General features: G+C 37.7%; 1 protein-coding gene across 2 annotated transcripts in view; it reads right to left on the bottom strand.

Moving 5' to 3' along the window:
* Window positions 1-11,210: 11,210 nt before the first annotated feature.
* NUP37 (nucleoporin 37) overlaps window positions 11,211-21,639 on the bottom strand; it is a 41,991-nt gene continuing 31,562 nt past the window's right edge. For both annotated transcript variants that reach the window (XM_028533356.2, XM_036019491.1), the window contains exons 6-10: window positions 18,449-18,539; window positions 13,982-14,163; window positions 13,221-13,271; window positions 11,925-12,018; window positions 11,211-11,474 (exon numbers count right to left, since the gene is read on the bottom strand). In XM_028533356.2, coding sequence (XP_028389157.1) covers window positions 11,361-11,474; window positions 11,925-12,018; window positions 13,221-13,271; window positions 13,982-14,163; window positions 18,449-18,539 — 532 coding nt within the window. In that variant the 3' untranslated portion in view covers window positions 11,211-11,360. The remainder of the gene's footprint in view (window positions 11,475-11,924; window positions 12,019-13,220; window positions 13,272-13,981; window positions 14,164-18,448; window positions 18,540-21,639) is intronic.

A 21,639-nucleotide genomic window follows, 5' to 3' on the forward strand; every position in this document is an offset into this window, starting at 1 on the left:
CTGAGAAAGTTGTGCGCGTGCGTACAAATGTGAGTGCACACCCACACACATGCAAAGTGCACTGGTACTGTAGATAGAAGGTTCTCCTAAATCTGATGAGAAAACCAGAGAAGGTAGCTTTTTAGCAGGCCCTGGAATGTGATTAGCCAGGCAGACAATTCCGGTGGAACTTTGTACAAAGGCATAGAGGTATGGGGGAGTATGGTATGTAGGGGAGGGAAATGGTTAACTGTTAGGTTCTGTTGAAGCAAAAAAATCCCAGAAATGGAGAATGGTTGCATAGGAGGCAGAAGTAGACAGAATAGCTCATTAAGGCCCCTTTGTGCCAGATTTGATACTGTAAATCCATGTTTCTCTAAAGCGTAACAAATTATTTGGGTGGTACTTCTTACAATGCACATTCCAGGAATCACCCTTAGATAAACAATCAGGGCCTATGGGAATGAGTCTAGAAATCTGCATTTTAACCAATTTTCCTTCCCACCCCCAATTATTCTGAACCAAAGGGTTAAAAAGTTACTTCTATAGGTGATGGGAGCCATTTAAAAATTCTGGGCAGAAGAGTGACATGATTCACATGTGTAGAAAGGCTACACAATGCCTAGCACATAGATGTATAATAAAGGAGAAAACAGAAAAGTTGAGAGTATTTGTACATGTAGAAATGGGAAGTAGAAATGAGGAAGAATGAGAATCCATTTAAACACACATCTCTTCATGTCTATAATTATGTCTATATAATCTCTTCATATCTACAATTGACTATTTCACTTTTAGTCTTCATTATCTATTGAGCACCTTCCATGTTTTAAATACTGTACTAGTGCCACAACTATAAAAAAGATAAACATTGTGACAATTCTAGGCAACTATTATGTTTCTTTTCACCTGGATAAGTTCACATGAGGAAAAAATTTTCCAATAGGCTATAAATTACTTGAGGCAAGGATTATCTTATGATTCCTCAGCACCAGCCACTCTGATTTCCAATGAATAATCATTAATAATTTTAATATGCAGTTTTGAGGGCTTACTATGATCTAAGATTGTACCAGGTGTTGAAGAGCTATTCATCCATAGAAATTCCCTACTACATGCCAAACACTGTTATATGAACCTGGGACACAGCAGTAAACAGAACAGACAAAAATTCTGTCTTCATTAAGGTAAACATATAATAAATAAGTGAACAAACAGGCATTTAGTAGCTCACAGTCAGGGTAGAAAGGGAGAAAAATGAAAAGACATTAATAGCTAAGAGATAAAGATATAAAGGCTAGGCTACAGTCTGCCCCAAATAGGAACACCTAGCTCAGATCGATGAAATTAGGCATAGCCTCTTGGAGCAGCTGATGTCTTAACTGAGTTTGGAAGACATAAAAGTTAGCAAGGTGAAGAAGGGGGAGGAGCACTTCACAAAGAGGAACAGTATGTATAAAGGTACTAGGATTTGCACCCCAGAGACCTACATGCCCCAAACAAGAGCACCCTTTCCCTGGCTGTCACACCACCATTGGTAGGAGTGAAGGCTACCATCTGTTCTTTTGTGAACCTGCCCACTTCTGCCCAGCTCCTTCTCTACCACCGGTCTGTGCCTTCAGACCTTTACACTCAGTCCCAAACTCCCAAGTCCTCCCTTATCCTTCATACTCTCAACCTCTTATGACTTTCTACATCACCTTTTCTGATCACTCTCCAACTCCTAGGCCCTTCCTCTAGGGGGTTGAGATTTGGGTCATTAGCAAAATCCTTATTTCTCAACCTCTTGGGTCATTTTCCTCTTCCAACTGAATTGTGATTGTTGAGGACACAGCATCCTGTTCAGCCCATGTGGTTCTTTTCTCACCCACGGTCCTCCATTAGTAGGCCAGGAGGAGGGGTGGGTGTTTCCTTTGCTTCTCCTTGCTTCCAGGCCCTTGTCTCTCCTTCTCCCATAAAAACAGCCCAGGAGTCTGAGTTTATGCTCTCAGATACAAGATGGTATCTTGTAGCAGTCATCTCCAGTCTCCTGGGTTACTACTACTCAGTCCTCGAAGTTCTTAGTTTTTGGCTCACGGCCAGTTTCTAACACCACTTCTGTTATAATTCTTGGGGTTTGAGTATCTACAGAGACCATCCTTCTGGCATCCTGATCTCTCGATTCCTCCAGCTCTCCTCCAGTGATCTTGCCCCCCACCTTCATTGTTTCAGGTAACTTAGTAATTGTTCTGACTTTCAGAACTTCCCTCAGAAAGTTGGATGGTAGGCTTATATCCTCTAGGTTGGAAACCGGATCCCTGTCTAGAAAGCTACTTTAAGAGATTCAAAGATATTTACAGTTTGGGGAGCCCCAATAGAACAGCAGGTAGCCTAATGGGAGGGTTGGGGAAAGGCCTCAGTTGCATTTATACTCATGAGTCTTTTTAAAAATTTAAATTATACCCTGGCTGGCGTAGCTCAGTGGATGGAGCGCGGGCTGGGAACCAAAGTGTCCCAGGTTCAATTCCCAGCCAGGGTACATGCCTGGGTTGCAGGCCATAACCCTCAGCAACCACACATTGATGTTTCTCTCTCTCTCTCTCCCTTCCCTCTCTAAAAATAAATAAATAAATTTAAAAAAATTTAAATTATATTGTATTGTTTATGCTATTATAATTCCTCAGCTTTTTCCCTTTGCCACCCTCCACTCAGACCCCCACCCCCAGGCAATCCCCACACCATTGTCCATGTCCATGGGTCATTCACGTATATATATTCTTTGGCTACTGTATTCCCTATGCTATCCTTTACAACCCCATGACTGTTCTTTAACTGCCAATTTGTACTTTAGAAAAAAGATTTTTTAAATTTATTTTTAGAGAGAGGGGAAGGGAGGAAGAGAGGGAGAGAAACATCAATGTGTGGCTGCTTCTTGCATACCCCTCACTGGGGGCCTGACCCGAAACCCAGGCATATGCCCTGACTGGGAATCGAACCAGAGACCTTTTGCTTTGAAGGGAGGTGCTCAATTCACTGAGTCCCACCAGCCAAGGCCCAATCTTTACTTCTTAATCCCTTCACCTTTCCCGACTCTGCTCCCATCAGGTAACCATCGTATCTGTGGGTTTTATGTATTTTATTTTTTTGTTTCATACATTACTATATTATTGTTCAATCACAGTTGTCTGCATTCCCCACCACCACTCCCCCGAAACCCCATCCAAACCCACCTCCCTCCCTTGCTTCCCCCTTGGTTTTGTCTATGTGTCCTTTGGTTTTAATATATGCAGGCATCTAAGTGACAACACAGAGAGGCTAATGACACTGAAAGAATTTATTGCTTATGTTTCCCAAGAGGATGGGGCATGCCATGCCACACAGGGCCATAGGGGAAACACTAGATTTTGGTTTGGAGGCAGACAGAAGCAGGAGCCAGGAAAGCCTAGGGCAGAGTCTTTATTTGGATTTCTTTTTTTTGAAAGGCAAGGCAAGGCAGGGCAGGGCAAACAGTTGAAGACTGGCTAGTGTGAATGATTCTAGAGGTCTTTGGAGCATAGGGGCTGTCCCCAGCTATCTGTGCCTCGCTCTGGGTTGATTTAGGGCAGGGGAAATATTAGCTTGGTGCATGAAAAGTTATATAAGGTAGTTGTGGGTGCAGGTACCCGTGCTTTTAAAAGTTCTTGTTATGCCACTTGGCTAACTAAAAGAAATCCAAAGAGGATTGTAGCTTTTGTGGAAAAAAAAAAAGGCAACAAAGGAAAACAGTGTTGTTGGTTTTGGAGGGAAACAATAGGGCAATGGGCGCCACCAGCATCGAAGAGCGGCTCCACCAAGTTCCTGTTCCGGGAAACCACACTCAGCATCAACACGCCATAGCTTTGAAATGCCTGTGCCCATGTGTGCTGCTCTCAAGTATTCTGTGCATCTCTTAGCATGAGATGTCCTAAGGTATCAAAAACCAAACCAAAACAACAAAATAAACCCAAACAACACCTAAGAGAGCGCATAAGGGTGCCACACTTAGCAGAAAACTGGACAGAACTAAGCATTTGGATCATTGTGAACAAAATAAAGGCATTGTCTGTGCATTGAACTTTGGGTCTGAGAATGCTCAACAATTTTTCCATATGAATGGTAATTGCTTCTTCATTTCACACCATTTCAGCCTGTAAAAGGTTTCATAGGAACACTACTTTCAGATACAGGAAACCTATCATGGGTTAGGGGCTGGTTGGTCTGCATATAAAAATGTGCTTAGAAATAAGTTGTTTTATTATCTTTAGGAATTATCTTTAGGAATTAGTTATTTTATTATCTTTAGGGACAGGTAATCTTTCCCAGGGTCTACAAGGCCACAAGTGCCAGATATTCGTGAATACAGAAAATAAAAAAATATGGTTAATATAATGGGCCCTGTAATGAATGCATGCCTAAAAGACAAATACAAAACCTAAGAAAACACACTCACCTTGCATATGTGAACTTTCGGGTAATGTGTTCAGTAAGGCACCTCTCTCCTGAGTCTAGGGTGTCATTCAATTTCTGAAGAAGTGATCTCAAGGGAAGGAGTAGCTGCCTGGCCGTGCAAGAGACAGGGAGGAATTGTGGGGGTGATCTAATCGTTCTTCCTCCAGAGTCCCTGCCAAATCTGTTTTGGTGACCCCTGAAACACTCTGCCTTCTCTCTCTTCAGAGGAACTGATGCCCCAAGAAATCTACGTATCTTCTCTCCTGCCTTAGCTGATGATGCCATTCTCTCCTTTTAATCCTTATACCGCTCCTTGCTTCCATCACCCATTAAGTATTTAGCACATGTGTATCTTGACCTTGTTGTGACCATATGGTATTGCCAAACTCTTTGTAATTTCTTCATGGTCAGGGGCCAAGGTCTATTTCTTTAAATTCCTTTACAACATTATAGAGCTGTGCACATCATAGACAGTTAAAAGCCACATATTTTTAAGTTAAGAATTTATTATAAAAGTGAAATATTTATCATGGAAAACAGAATAAACAGGAAAAAAAAGTCACTCAGTCACTCTTCTTAAAAGTAACCATTACCATCTTTATAGAGACATGTCATTTTATTTTAAATCCATGAAGTAAGATTTCTAACCCCTGGGTGGGGGTATAAATGAGGTAGGTCTCCGTCCTAAGTCTTTGCTTAGTTTTGTACACTTTATAGCACTCTGTCCACTTCACAGAATAACCTTCTCCTTTATTAAAAAAAAAAATTGCAGTAAGTGATGCCACTATCAGCTGCTTCTAATTAACCTCCTCTGGCTGTTTCAGTACATGACTCAGCACCTGGACTTCTTAAAGCGGTCAGGTTTTTTTGAATCACAACCACATAAAATCACTTAACACTACTCTGAAAGTTCAACATCAACTTTTGGTCCTGTAGCCTTGTTTCTAGAGTCCAAAATGATCATGTTAGAACCTTTGCTATTACCCTTTAAAAAAAATGGGCCAGGAGGTGTGAGCCAGTCAGTCTAGGAAAGTGATTCACAATATTTTCCAGTATGAGAAACCCTTAATAGAAAAAAAATGGTGAGGATCCCTAGATGATTGTGGTTGGATATTGAATATTCATTGGATGAGCACATACACATTGTTGAGGATTTCAAATGGGAATATTAAATGGAAATGGTGAACTATATTGGGAAACTCATCTTAAAGTCTCAAATTTTTAATTCAAAGTTAGTATTTCACACCCTTTTACTTTCCAGGCTAGGGTCTATTAGTTTTCCTACCATAGATCCTGCCTTAGAAAATCTTGCCTCTTGTATGTCCCATAGGCAGGGATGGTTCAAGTATTCTGGCTTTCATCTGAAGTCCAGAGTCAAACCTGGGGTTACACGATAGAAATCAAGATAACAGGCACACCTTGATATATCTGGGAGCTTTTTAACGGTCTCAAGATTTACGAATGAGATCTTCAAAATCCACTCCCTCTGAAGTGGAGGGAAGGGTTCTTCAGCAGATTCATTTTTCCTACCTGCTAATGGTGTTTGGGTGTGTGGGTGGGAGTGGTGAGGAAGAGGCAGACGGCAGGACACCTGGTGCCAACGTCTGCTAGGATTTACGTGGCTAAGTTTGATTTTGGAGCTGTCTATATTATCTCAGGATTCCAGGAAGTCACAGCTTCAACTGAAAAAAAGAATTTTGGTAGTGGTAAGATGTATATAATATTGAAAACCCCTTGCAGCAATTCCACATTCTCCCACTTATTTGCCATGAATAGGTAGGGAGCAATGATCCAGGGTTTCGTAAAAGTTATACACACATGTGAACGCATCTTAGTTATTGTGGCAAGTGAGTGGAATGCTGGTGGAAAGACAGGCCAAAATCAATGAAAGAATTCCAGAACGGCTCCATGGGCTTGGGGGTTAAAGTATGTGGAGGGTAAGATCTGTGATACAGCTGTATACATGACCAGGTCCTATCCTTGCTCAACATCAAGTGCCAGGGAAATCTTACTGGAGCGCCACAGATTTCAATGAGGGACGCACACACAGATGTTCTCCTTGGTACAGGGTTTTGGAGAGTGACGCATCATTAGTTGTTCACAACACAGCTTGAGGCTCCAGTGTCCAGCTCTCAGGAGAACCAGCCCTACAGAACATTTGGCAAAGTATTTAAAATTCCAGAGAATATAAATCTTAATTTTAAAAAAATGTTGTAGGCTGGAGACCAAAGTGAGCCATTATACAATAATTACAATAAAATATATCTGAGTGATGTTAATTGTAATAAACAAACACCTAGTTTTCATTAGTATAAGAAGGAGCTAGCAATTAGTCAAGGACACATTAAATTAAGAAAACAGGTAAAAGTTCGTTAAAAAAATAACACATTGGTCTGGTGTAAACAATATTAGTTAAGAAAGTCATTTTGTTTACAGTTATAGTCTAAGTAAAAATGAACCAAAATGGACTAATTTGTTTAGACAGTCTTTCTTATCACTGTGGTGTAATTTATCACTAGTTGCCTCTGGCTTTCTTTAGAAGTTAGTTGTCTGGGGCTCATTTGCTTTATACACTGTCTCAAAAATAGAGATTTCCTAAAACATTATTAGAAAGCTCTTATTCAAGATGGCCGCAGAGATTAACCTTAATTTCGGCCACAGTCTAATCTTATCTGAATTTGGTTCAATGATAGGACAACAGTCGTGTTTATAAAAAGGATCCAAGTTTTATGTTTAACCACCTTTAGAAACAAAGATATCAGCAGCATTTATGGCATTTTATCACAGAGGAAGGAAACAGGTACTTATCTCAGGACAGCACTAAAAACGCAGTTGGTTTAAATCTATCCGATTACTCAAATTGCTTGCAGAAACCTGGTGTCGTCCTCTTTAGCTCACTGTAGTTTATATGAATTTTATAGGTTTATATAAGTGTTATAAGCTCTTAGGTAGAGTATTCTGTTAAAAATTAGTTGAGAAGGTAAATAGTTCTATAACAAAGACGTAAGTTAAACAGAAATAAGCTGATCCGGGGAAATTTCCAAGCAAATGTAACTTGATCCTACACAAGGGCCAAGGTAGTTCAAAGAACACTGAAAAAGGCAGAAAGTAGATTCAACGCTTTTGTATTTCCCATGAATTCTGTGTCCATGCATGCAAAAACAGTGGTTACATTGAGTTTGAGTAATGGATATGTTGAATTTGAATAATGGATATGTCATACGACATGTATTCATTTTTCCTTTTGTGGAGTGAGATCCTCAAAGCTGATCTCCTAATTATTTTGTTGTGTTACTGTGATTAGTTAAATGGTTGCTATACATTTTTTAAAGATTTTATTTATTTATTTCAGAGAGAAGGAAAGGAAGGGAGAAAGAAAGGGAGAGAAAGATCTATGTGTAAGAGATACACAGATCAGTTGTCTCTCACATTCCCCCAACCGAGGCCCTGGCCTGCAACCCAGGCATGTGCCCTGATTGGGAACCAAACCGGTGACCTCTTGGTTCACAGGGTGGCACCCAATCCACTGAGCCACACCAGCCAGGGCGGTTGCTATACATTTTAAAGTCATGTTAATTATAACAACAAAAGGACTTGTGTTTTAAAGGGTGTATTTCTTTAAATGTATAATTAGAAACGCATGTTAGCTGTTTTGAAAATTTTCCCCAATGCCTGTTAAAATAAATGTTTTTGAAGCAGCAAGGTGTTAGATTAAAGAAACAGAGTGTTCTCTGTTGTCCCTGTTACTGAGCACACCAACAACTCGCTAACAACACACTGGAACAAAATGCTGCTTCTGAGGACTTGACCAGCCTCTCCTGAGCAGTATGTGGAAATGGACCATCATAATGGTAACTTTTACTTTGAAAATTTTATTTGGGTTCAGAACTAAGGCTGTTACTGGTATGGCATAAAGTTGGATTAAATGGAGTTTAACTTTTTGAGCTACAGAAAAACATGGGGAATAATCTGGAGCAAATACTTTTTCTCTCCTCAGAAATTAGTCTTGGGCACAGTACCGTCTCATAACTTCCCAATCAGCATTTCTGGGATAATGTCAGATTTTGGACAATTACAAAAAACCAGACACAAATGTGCAAACCAGATTTCAATTTCTTCTCCACTGACATGAGATTTAAAACAGCAACAGGAACATTTCTAAGTCAGTGTCAATATGCAGTCGCAAATTACCAAAGTAAGAAACAAATTGGAGTGCATGGGTGTGCGATTTTGTGTTTTGGCATGGGAGAGACATTGAAATATTCACAATGTACAAGCCAAATCATAAAAATAAAATGGGACTTATGATCCCATCATTTTGAAAAAAGTAGGATTTAGTTCTGACATCTTGCAGATTTGTGATATCCTGACTTTTGCTTTGAGAGTCCTAAATAATACAAGTTTTAGAACATAAGAACTTCTTTTTTCTTTTCACAATGTTTGTAAGTGAAGCAATCCTGAAGAAAACTTAATTTCAACAAAAGAAAAACCATCTTAGACATATTTATAAACACAGAAAAACTAAAACTTACTGGGACACACACACAGATCTCATGTTATTTATCAGGGAGATGTGATGACCAATAACTAATTCCCAATCAAACATTTCCTCCTTAGTCTAATTTAAACACAATTTACTGAGAACAAAGTTTACTAAGGAAGAAGAATATCATTACACCATTTAAAGAAACTGTACACACTAAGTTTAAATAAAGTAGAAATTGGAAAATTGTTGCATACCCTGTATGTAGGATCTTAAAAAAAAAAAGCCTACAGTTGTCAATGCTTACTAGGATAAAATGTATACCATTTCTGAAATTCTGAAATTAAGAGTAAAGATCTCACTCTCACTTCTTAAGAATGTCTTATCTCAGACTCACTGTATTAATTTACAAATGGAAACTGCCTGCCTCTCTTTGGCATTCTGTGTTTGTATGAACACCATGGGTTATCTTTCTTCTAACAGACCGTAGTCTGACTGGGTAATTTCATCGGAAAACTTTTATACTTGGGTAAGCCCTTATTCCGGAGAATCCATATCCTAGTTAACTAAGCCCAATATACTCATCTCTCCAGTCTCCATCCCTAAACACAACCCTCTCAATACCTAAGTCAGTTTTTCTAAGCACAACACAATTTTCAAGTACATTGGTCTAATGTGTCACTTCAGGATGTATCCCTTTTTTTGGAATATATCCTGAAATGACAAATTCTTACAGATTCTTTGGCTTATCCCGAGGTTAGGGTTCTCTGTACCATCACAGAGACTGTTGATGGGAACCAGGCCAAAATTCTCTGCCCTTTGCCCTTTCTAATTCAAAGTCTGCTTAGGAAGGGGTAAATAAAACTGTTTCTTATTATTTGGTACTAATATTTTACTGTATCAAATAATTGACATGGAAATTGCTGTGCTATGTTATTTTTCATTTGTACTTCAAGGCATATAACAGTTTATAACAAACACACATGATTACAAAACTTTACTAAAATTTTTAAAATACTTGTAACATTTCCTTATTTCTTAAAGATAATTTTCTTGATTCTATAAGATACTTATTATAAGACATCTTATGAATATAGAACTTGAGTAAAATTATTTATTTGCATTATTAATTAGAATAAAACTCCAATCCCTCAAACATGAGGACTATACATCTCTGATACAAAGTCATACCTAAAAATCCCTGAACTGTGTGGCAGACGCTTGTTAGGTATTTCTACTCGCTTTTACTCAATCCTCAAAGTAACCCCATGAAATACTGATTGCTATCTCTATTTTAGAGGAGGAAGTGCAGCTGTGGTGAGGGCATTAACTCACAAGAGTGCAGAGTTCGTAGGAATTTATGTAATGCTATGTCTGACTGACAAGCAGAAGCCTAGGCTTTTGCTCTTCTGATCACGTCATGATGCGTCACAAAAACATGGAGACTGCCTTATGTAATATCGATGTCAGTGAGCTTTGAGATGGTGAATATAGTTCTTTTGCCACTAGATGTCATCTCAAAAACATTTAAATTTCTTGATAAGAATGGTGAAAATTCATAAAAGGCAAAGGCTGTTAAAAGGCATTAAATGGTAAGTCATTTTCAAGTCAAGATCATGAGCTTTATCCCACACACCAGGTGTTTTAAGAATGCGGAGGTGTATAGTCGAAAGTAATTTGCATGTAGTAAATAAATAGGGTTGAACAACATAATCAGTCACATTTTTTAAGAAATTAAATTTTTTATATTAAATTGAACAATAATCTTTAATTCCTGAAAAAGTTCTAAAATTCCTACACATAACAGATTGCTAAAAAAATGCATGCACACACATTCATTCAACCACTTCCAGAGAATCAGTGAAAGGCCCTTTCACCCTTTTGTAAATATTTGTCCCTGAGAATTAAGAAAACAGCATATTTTTAAAGTATAGAGCAGGGGTGTCAAACTCATTTTCACTGGGGGCCACACCAGCCTCGTGGCTGCCTTCAAAGGGCTGAATGCAGAGCTCCTTGCCCCTAGTTAAGGAGTAGTTACATTTATACAGCCCTAAAATTATACTTTGCCCTTTGTAGGCAACTGTGAGGCTGATATACCCTCTGGTGAAAATGAGTTTGACACCCCTGGTATGGAGGCTAGGATATACTTTGGATAATCCCGTGATAAATTCAAAAGTATTATGTTTCCTTAGTTATCTCTTTTCTGGAGCTGCTGAGTCAACTATAATCTTAAGAGATGATTAAAACACACACACACACACACACACACATGTACATGTACACAGTAAACAGAGTAGAAAAATAACATTTCAAACCACTGACATTTTATTTAACAAAAACAACTGGGACATTTCTAGAGCTTATAGAGTATTTGATATAAAAATAAGGAATCCTCCAGAATATATACGAAAAATACAAAGCTCATGGATCTAAACTAGACAGAAAATTTATTTTACATCTCAGTTACCCAGAACGACAGCTTATGGTCTCCTCCAACTACACACAGCGGGAGAGTTCTATGCCAGGAAAGGCCAGATCCAACGGCAACAGAACCAATGAGGATGGGCTATAAAATAAGTAAAAAAATTAAAGAAGCCAATAAATCACCAAAGTTAATATGCAGAATTAAAAAATATGCTCCCTCATAGGGGAAATATGCATTATTTGCTTGCGGCTGGCTGGAATGAAGGATACAAATAATCTATGAATAACTGGTGCAGTCCAGAGTCAAATATTTTTGCAGCCTAAACCAAGCAAGCAAGCAAAATTATTATATTTAAGTGGAGAAGAAAATACAACAAAAGAAATAAAATGCTCCTTACATGAGTATTGACAAAAAGTCCATTACCACTGGTGATTTAAACCAGAAGGCAAAAAATGCCTTCTCTTTCCAATTTAATCATTTAACAGACATTCATAAATATCTTTAGCTACACATTACAAATTTGGGGGCTATAAGTGGAAAAGTAAAAAGCACACATTTAAAAACATATGCCACAAAACATCTCCACATTACCTGAGGGTGTCCTAAATGATGAATTTGGAACTGGCTTGCCATTTTGCCAGGATAACCGGTGGTTGCAAACAAGTATTCATTAATTGTGGACCACCTAAGGAAAAAAGGGTAAAAATAAGTATAGTATCTTATAGATAACTATACGCTTTTCTGAAATAGGTTATTTCTTTTTTGCACAAAATAATTTTATAACACTAAATTTGTTAATATGCCTTTAAAACTGGACTGGGAATTCCAGGGAACTTAACTGTATTTTCTCATTCTGTGAATGTTTATTAAATGCTTATTGTGTGCCACTTCGTTAAGTTCCAAAGTTACACAAGGTTAGCAATTCCTTTTTTATAGGCAAAGGGCTGTGTGGCAGGATACACAAACAAGGCATCAGACAGACATACAATATTCCACAGTACAATACACTAAAAAAACACATTTAATGTGGGATGAGGCTATGACGCCTGGAACTCTGGAGGTTGTCTTATCACTGTGAAGCAACAAGCCCAAAGCCTCGTCACTGAAGACGATGGAGGGCAAGCTCTGAACTCTTGATGGCCCTGGTGGGCTGCTAAACCAATCCTGAGACTGCCTCCCCCAGACTTCCTGTTAAGTGCCATAGTTCACTGATTTTAAAACATATTGCTCACATCTGTGAAATCAGGATGTATCTTATAGTCTATGCCATTCTTACACTTAATTGAATATAATATTAGATTTGATGTAATACAGTATATAATAAATGTTCTACTGGTTTGAGACTCTACTAGTAAGTCTTCCTATTATCTGAAGCTGAAAGCACCCTAAAGACTATACTGTGCAATGGAATATTGTGCAAAAATGAATAAAAAACAATGGGGTAGATGTGTACATTGATTTAAGTGAAAAAAAAAAGAGCAAGTTGCAGAAATATAATATCTAGCATGTTCTCATTTAGCACCAAATAGTTTATATGTATAAATATTGGTCCACCTACATTTTATATCTTTATCAGTACAAAAATAATGAAGCATATGCTCCAGATTGTGGGGGTGGTATTCATACAGTGGCAATGTATTTTGTGTTTTTAAAAAATGTTTAAAAAACACTGGAAAACAAATCACTCCTCTGCCTAAGCCAAAAGAAAAGCAAAAGCTTAGGTAAACAAAATAGCCATTTATAAAAATATTAAGAAAAACACACAACCCCCAAACATCCAAACAAACAAAAACCCAGAGCAAAGGAGAGGTTTGGGAAAGTATTTTTGGTGGCATTACAGCATGAACAACGTAATATCAAAAAAATCAAATTTTACCCCAACATTACCTAAATATGCAGGCTCGATCCATGTGGACAGGTCTCTTAACTTGAGGGTAACTAAAAGAGAGAATTTTGGAATTTATGAATTCTGTAGTAATCTCAAGTAGCACAAATTAAATTATGGCTTAAAAGGTATATTCTTTTTAAAAGATACAATATCCAATATACTTAAACTATGACAAAATTCCAAATAAGCAGTGGATTAAAACAGATGAAATATGATGAAGACGTAAGTATGGTGTAGAACTATTAGAAAACATGATCATTTAACAGGGTCAGTGTTTTTCTTCTTCTTTTTAACATTAGTAAACACCACTCAGGTCAAATTATTTCCTCCTCTGTACTGCTGTTTCTGGGTCATACTCAAAGCAAACCTGCAAAGCACAGATGCCCATCTCTGTTATCTAAAACCACAGCTCTGGCCCTTCTGCAGGACAGACTTGCTTTGCTCTGTACAAGGGGTGTCAAACTCATTTGCATTGGGGGCCACATCAGCCTTGCAGTTGACTTCAAAGGGCCGAATGTAATTTTAGGACTGCAAAAATGTAAATACTCCTTAACAGTTAAATCAGAGTTTGGTGCCACTGCCAGGTAGAAACAAAGTGCCGGACCGGATAAAACAAGGTGGAGGGCCGCGTTCAGCCTGCGGGCCTTGTGTTTGCTACCTGTGCTCTATCTAGAGTGAGGGTCAGGTACACACAAATGGCTCAACAAATCATTTGATAGTGACTAATTTTGGGTAAGCAATAAATGTACTAAGAAGGTACCTGGAACGAGTGATATCCCAAATTAACCAGTCATTTCCTGCAACAGCTCCAACTTTGAAGGTGTTTTTTAAGCACCAGTGTGCTGACATTAATGGCATCTGTTCTGATTCAAGAGATAAAATAGCCTGTTGGGCTGTAAGATCATAAAATCGGATTGTTCCATTCTTCTCGGCAACCATCAGCTGTAAGACAGAAAAATACAGAAAATTCAACCACCTAATTCACCAAATTTGAGAAGTAGCAGAGATTCAATTTATGTAGAAAAATTTCAACATTTGCATACATTGTAAATGGAAGATCAAATGCAAAGGAGGCAAAAAAGATTATGTAAAACTTTTTATCAAATACATAAAAAGAACTTTACAGAAAATTGGCAAAAGAAAGACTCAAGAAAATTTGGCACAATTTTAAATGATGTATGGTCCTCAGAAATAAGTCAGCTTAAGCACTCATTCTGGGAAAAGTTACCGTTAGGTTATATTGCCTAGAAAGGATACATGAGTGCGTGCCTAGCAAAACAGATAAATTTATGTGTTACACATCCCTATGCAATGTAAGTTTGTTTCCAGAATGGAAGGCAGCATAGCATGGTACAGTAGAGAGCACAGACAGGCCAAGTGAGCAAGACTATATCCTCCACTTAAAAGGTGAATAACTTGGCCAAGTTACAAGGCTTTGATTGGAGGCTTCCTCATTTCTAAAGTGGTTATGTGAGGATACGAGTAGCTACAGCATTGCTGTGATGATTCAATGAGTAATGTGTGTAAAGCACCTAGTACAATGCTTGACACATAGCAGCCACTCACTCAGTCCATAGTAGTTACTATCACTTCCATGTTCCCTTCATTCTAAAATACTACTGATTTAAGATGTTTAATTAATCAATTTTTTCCTCCTTTCTCCTCCCTAAGAAATACTTTATCAAGTGCACAAAATAATTATAAGATGGTATGAGTCAATACATGGCATTTAGAATTGTTTTGACACAGAGTAGGCACTCAAAGAACACGAGCTATTATTACAGGTTGAAGTCAGACTGAAAACAGTTCTAGCTAAAAAATAATTTTTTTGTTATTTACTATTTCTAAAACTGTGCTCAATTGTGATAACAGGTTTTTTTGTTGTTAGAGCAGATAGATTTGAAAAGTTAAGTTTGGAAACTGGTGGATTTAAAAATGTTACAGGGGAGTGTTTTCCTTTAGGGCTTCTCAGAACCATAAAGAGTAATATGTGCTGAATTTCACGGGTGAACTAGATTGAGGTCAAATCTGTGACTGCGTGATCTTGTGAAAATTACTTAAAAACCTTCTGGTGTTTCAGTTTTCTTATCTACAGAATGGATAGGATAATACTGCCAACTTCAGAATGTTTTGTGATAATTACGCGAGAGAACACATGTAAAGCACACAGCACGGTTCCTGGCACTGAGGAAGCATTCAACAATTGTTGATCGTTCCGCCTCATTTCACTTAGTGGCTCTCCAACCTCTTTTCTCTTAGGGTCAGAAACCGAAATATCCTAAATTCCAATTCTCTAATCCCATGACATCCTAGACTCTTGGTTCTGTTATCACTACCTCCTGAAATCCAAGCTCCAACTCCGGTTTATTGAATTTAAAAGCTTAGTTTCTGGATATCTTGTGACTTTTCTATCTTTTACCATTAAATACTTGCATTTGCTTTGTGCTTTCCAGATTATATGACTGTTTTGTATACCATATGATTTTCATAAGAATTCTATGAGATAGATAACCATGGACCCTTCTTTCTCTTTCTTCTCTGGCTGCCTTATTTTCATCAAGACCAAGCACAACAGAACAAAAATTCTGGGTGTGCTCTGCTATGGGAGACCGCTAAGAACCACTCGATTGTATTAGTAGCAATGATAACATCAACAATGACAAGGAGCTAAAATCAATGCTTAGTATGCGACACGTTCTCTTTTAAGGGTTTTAGAAGTGTTCACTGATTTCATCTATGTGAGCTTCCATTTTATGAGATGAGAAAGTGAAAGCAGTGATTGAGAGAACTTCTGTAATTTGCCAGACATCACACAGTCAGTAAGTGGTGAACTGGGATTTGACTCCAGGCAGTTAACTCAGGAGTCCATACTCTTAACCACTTCTGTGTCATCTTTCTACATTAGGTTTTGGAATTTAGTAGTGATGTGTGACACTGGTATTTCAAGATTAGTCCAACTACAGTAGACCAGAAGAACAGGGGAGAGCTGAAGACTTTAGAAGCAAGCTAAGGCTTAGCAAAGAGGTGCTTGTGAGAACACAAAGGTGAAGGATGCACCTTAATGACAGAGAGGAACGGATTCTAGTGACAGTGAAGGGAAAATTAAAAGACCTAAAAATGTTTGCATTATAGAGAAGAAATATGTCACAAGTAATTTTAGGATATTTAGTACCAATTTAGAGCAGGGGCTTCTAAACATTCTGAAGTCATGGGAACAATGAAAAAGAAATGAGGTGGGGTGGAATTTTAATGATATACAGGGATGGGCAAAAGTAGGTTTACAGTTCTGAGTACACAAAACACAGAGTTCATTACTGTATTATTATTTATTAATCATTGTATTATTTTTTCCATATGAACAACTGTAAACCTACTTTTGCCCACCCCTAAGGAAGAAAAACAAAAATTAAAGCACGAAGAAAAAACGAATCTGAACTATTACTAATTAAGCATTAAAGTGTTTTGGAATAGAAGTTGTAATAAACATTCTCATTTGTCATGTAGGTCACTGTTTTTTAAAATTAGCTTATTTTATTTGTAAATGGAGATATGAGCATTTTGGTAGAATCACTGATTATGCTTCAAGGAGACTCATTCCTACAAGAGAGAAATCTAGGACCTGGATTCAGAAATTATACATGGACATAACCCTTGCACATGTAAAGTGAATAAATTAAATACCACTCATGCACATACAGAGTATAATTCGACTGACGAAAGATCCAACAGGCCTGAAATAAGTGTTCAGGGAACCCCGGGGCGCCTCTGCTTGGGATTACCTTCTCTGTGAAGGCTGTGAGTAGACCTGAGTAATCTGTCTTTACATCATCGTTCCACTTCCTAGGTTGTTTTGATTCCGACACTTAAAATCTGTGCTGCTATATTTACATATTTTTCTTTCTCTAGGTTGGTGTGTAACTTAGCCACTAGGGCTTTATTCATTCCTTTAGTCTCCCTTACAGTAAAGGGTACAGTGTAGGTGAGAATTACCCCTTGCAACAATTCACAAATACAGGGGAAAGAAGAATTGGCAGAGGAGAAAAAGGGAAGATGCATGGAAAGATGCTCAAGAGAACTGGAATAATGCAGCTTAAAGGTAAGTGAGCCGTGTTTCAAGACAGAAGTCAGTGTGAAAAGCTGCCTTGAGATTCAGGAAGGAAAACCGACTGGATTTGTTAAAAGCATCACCAATGACTTCCGAGAGAATCATGGAGACTGAATGAGATTATAGAGCTAGACCAAGAAATGGGGAAAGAGGAACTGAAGCTAAGGGCTCAAACATTTAGAAATCTAAGGTGTGAAGAAGAAAGACTGAAATTAAATGGGGAGACGGAAAACTGTAATGGTCAAGAGAAAACACTATGGAGCAGGCTGCTTGGGTTCAAATGCTAATTCTTCCAGGCAGTAGCTGTGTGACCTTGGCCAAGCTACTGAATGTCTCTAAGCTTTGGTTTCCTTAGCTGTAATATGAGGCTTTCATCACAGTACCAGTCTCCTAAGGCTGCCATGAGCATTAAATGAGCTGCTAACATACATGAAATGCTACAATGGGCCAAATATATATAAGTATTATGTATTTGTCATGATGAACCAAGCTTATCATTGTGTGCAAGTATGAGGAAAGAGTCAATGGAGAAGTATGAATACATCAGACAGCTGTGAATGCAGAACATTTAGAACTTTAAGAATATGAACGATTCTAGGAAAAGATGAAACAGTGATGCCCAAGAGAAGATACTGGTGAATGAGAGAACTCTTACTGAATGACTCCTGTATTCTCAATGAAATGAAAGTTAAAGCCAAGTGATATTTTTAGAATTTAGAAAACTCTACTTTGAAGAGGAATTGAACATCACTGCAGTTGGGTCAAATTTGCCCTTAGGCCATTGATGCTTTCTGTTTATACACGATAGCTCACAAGCAAGGATTTAACTTTTTTTTTAAAAAGAAATATTGCTACTGGATAGTCTGGGCATCAGTTTTTAGACCGTAATTTACCAAAGAGCAAGACAAGTATACTCTGAATAAATGCCATTTACAGATGATGGTTGTTAAATAAAATGTATAGAACTTTTAAGGTACGGTTTTCCAGAGTAAATGCATTTGGGACAATCAGAATCCCTGAGGTGGAAAAAAGCCATTGACTTTTCTCCCGTACATGTGCATGTATTACACATGTGTATGTCTTTTCAGTTTGATAGAAGAAAGCTAAGTTATAAATAACAACCTTAAAAGTTTCCTCTGGATGCCAGCACACACTCATCCCCGGGGAATTAAGAACAAAGTGAGACGTCTGCATTCCTTCCAAGTTCCAAATCCTAGGAAAAGAAAAGAAGTATAATTTAAATATTTTTGATATATCACTACTAAAACAATAAAATTTCCATGAATTTATTCAAAGCTATAACTAAAGACTATGAAGTAGATATTTATATTTAAAGTATATCATTAAAAATGATAATATAATTACCTTAGAAATTGTGGAAGTAGTATGAAGAATTTAACTTTCACCACACCGAATCACAGAAAAAGAGTCACATACATTCTCTTTAATTAATTTTTTAAATTACTTTTTATTTTCTTAATTAATCCTCACCCCAGGACATTTTTATTGATTTTTAGAAAGAAAGGGAGAGAGAAACATGGATGTGAGAGAAATTTTGATTGGTTGTCTCCTTTACATGCCCCAACTGGGAATAGAACCCACGACCTAGGTATATGTCCTGACCGGGGATCAAACTGAAAACATTTTGGTGCATGGGACGATGGTCCAACCAACTGACCTATCCAGCCTGGGCTCTCTTTAATTAATTTAATACAGCAACATGTGTAACCAAATTAAAGTATTCAAGTACTCCTGATTTTGTGGGCAGAATCTTAAATCAGGTTGCATTCCTACATCAGTAGCCATTTTAATTAACAACAGTTTCTACCAAGAGTGCTTTACTCTTGGTAGAAACCCAGTTGTGTGTGTGCACACACACACAACTGGGGCTCCCATTTTCAAAATAACATATAAAGAAACTAGCATGAGGTGATGCGAATTTAGGGAGACAAGTAATTTCCCACGGTTGCTTATTCCTTTTGCTTTGGGTTTTCATGTCAGGGGCTAACTCCTTTATGGTTTTTGATCTGGCTTACTTCCCCAATTCTCTTTTGCAAAGGTGGCTTTGATTGACAGCTACCACATTAAAGGTCAGTTGAGGGAAAAAAACACCTGGTCCTCCCAGTCTTTCCCAATACTTACAAATCCATAGTAACAAGGACCAAGCTCATCAACTGACATGGCTTTCTATCTCAATTTCTTTCCCATCCTGAGTGGAGACCAGGACTCAGAAATCTCACTTTATTGTGAGAAGTGCTATTTCCCATTGAGCCGGTTAGGTTTCTAGCTCATTCTTCACGCTTAGCCACTATTACATCTCACTGGTACAGAATGTGGCATAGAGTTAGCAAGGCAGGGGACAGAGGTTGGTGGGTGGTTGGCAAAGTGCCCCAGAATTCTGGACTTAAGAACTGTGTTCATTCCTTGGACTTTTTCTTTTAGGTTTTATAGTTCATATCTCATTAGGAAACATAAAAAAATTTCAACAAACTTAAAGAACACAAGGCCTGTCTGGAAAAAGCCCAGCCGTTGTTAATATAATGAGAACAGTTTGAGCAACATGGATGTAACCTGGGAGCCAAGGAGAGTGGACTGGAAGGCACATCACAAACAATGGTGGCTTCGCTGTACTAGTCAGTGGGGGCAGTAGACACCATTGAACATGTGTACTGTGTGGTCATCACATTCAAAATGACTGAGTGAGTAGAACAATGAATCTGCATCCAATTTTGCATTTCAGCTTGAGCATTTCTCCACAGAAACTATTTGGATGATTCAGAAGGCCGAAGCTATGGGCAACTGGTGATTGGCAGCTTCATCAGAACAATGCACCTGCTCATGTATCACATCTCATGCAGAATTTTTTGGCAAAACATCAAATCACCCAGGTGACTCAGCCCCCCATACTTCAGATTTGGTGCCTTGTGACTTCTGACCTTCAGTGAGATTCAGGAAAATACAACAGGGGCAACTGACAGTGATTGGGAGAACTGTGTGAGGTTACAAGGCACCTACTTTGAAAGGGACTGAGGCACCATTGTCCTGTGTACAATGTTTCTTGTATCTTGTGTCTTCTTCAATAAATGCCTTTATTGATCACAGTACATGGCTGGATACTTTCCAGACAAGCCCTGTGTCTCTTTAAAGTCTAGGCAAAAATTTATTTCAATGAAGGTAGACATAATTATTGAACAATGCTACTATTCTGTACCAAGCTACCTTAATCAAAATATTTTTCTGTCCTTGGAGAAATTACAGAGCTTCCAATCTTGAAATATTACAGTAACATACAAACTAACATAAATGTTTTCAAAATGATTATTTACTTGATTAGATAATTTAGAAGCATACTCTTTTCTCTTACCAAATCAATACTTTTCATCTGCATGTGCTATATAAGGGAGAGAATTACAATTTAACGGAAGAGGTAAATCACATTTACCAAGGGTTTATGCAATTATTTCACTCCCCACAATGAAAAGCTAATTGATTATGGCAACTGAATGTTTCTTTCTTCTCCACTGCCTTTTGTATAATAAAGTACTGGGCTAGTATGCATTTACCCTGATTTAAATAGTAGGAATTTGTCTTGCAGATTGGGAGAGTCCCATGAGGATATGGTTTAAAGGCTCCATTCTTTTGATCTTATTCTAATATGTATTTGATTTTTGGTTGCAATTATATAAATTGAATAAATACATACCAGAATACTTCCATGATTTTTTCCTTTCAAATAAAGGAAACCAAAGAGGTAGAAAATATGGATAAAGATATTGTATAAAAACAGGTCAATTAACGAAGTATATTCCTGTCCAATGAACCAATTTTTCTCACAGTGTTTTATCCTGAATAGAACCAGATACTTTAAAAATAAAATTCAACTTAAAACAAGGAGGGTGATCCAGATTACTTTACAGGCCTAGAATAAAATGATTTATGGTTTATAATTATATGCTTATTAAATAATTCTCAGTGGTTGCATAATCCAACTACCAAGAATGCAAAATACAACAAATTGGTCTGAAATGAGTTATCATAACTAAATTAGCTACAGGTGGTACATTTTAAGTTGTTAAGCCTTATTTCCCTTTTTGATAGATTCCATAATTAAGCTCTTCTCAAATCTTCTCGTGGAGCTCAACTCATTTTTCTGTCTTTCCTACATGGCTCATCTAGTTAATATGAGTTCCATCAGAAAAAGTCACACTTCTTTTTTCAAATACTTTTTAAAGTACAACATATATAACAAACACACATAAATCTTAAGCATAAAGCTCAAAGAGAACACATTCAAAGAAAACAGTACACAATTT

Source organism: Phyllostomus discolor, chromosome 2 (assembly GCF_004126475.2).
Source record: "Phyllostomus discolor isolate MPI-MPIP mPhyDis1 chromosome 2, mPhyDis1.pri.v3, whole genome shotgun sequence".
In the NCBI taxonomy this organism is placed as follows: Eukaryota; Metazoa; Chordata; class Mammalia; order Chiroptera; family Phyllostomidae; genus Phyllostomus; species Phyllostomus discolor.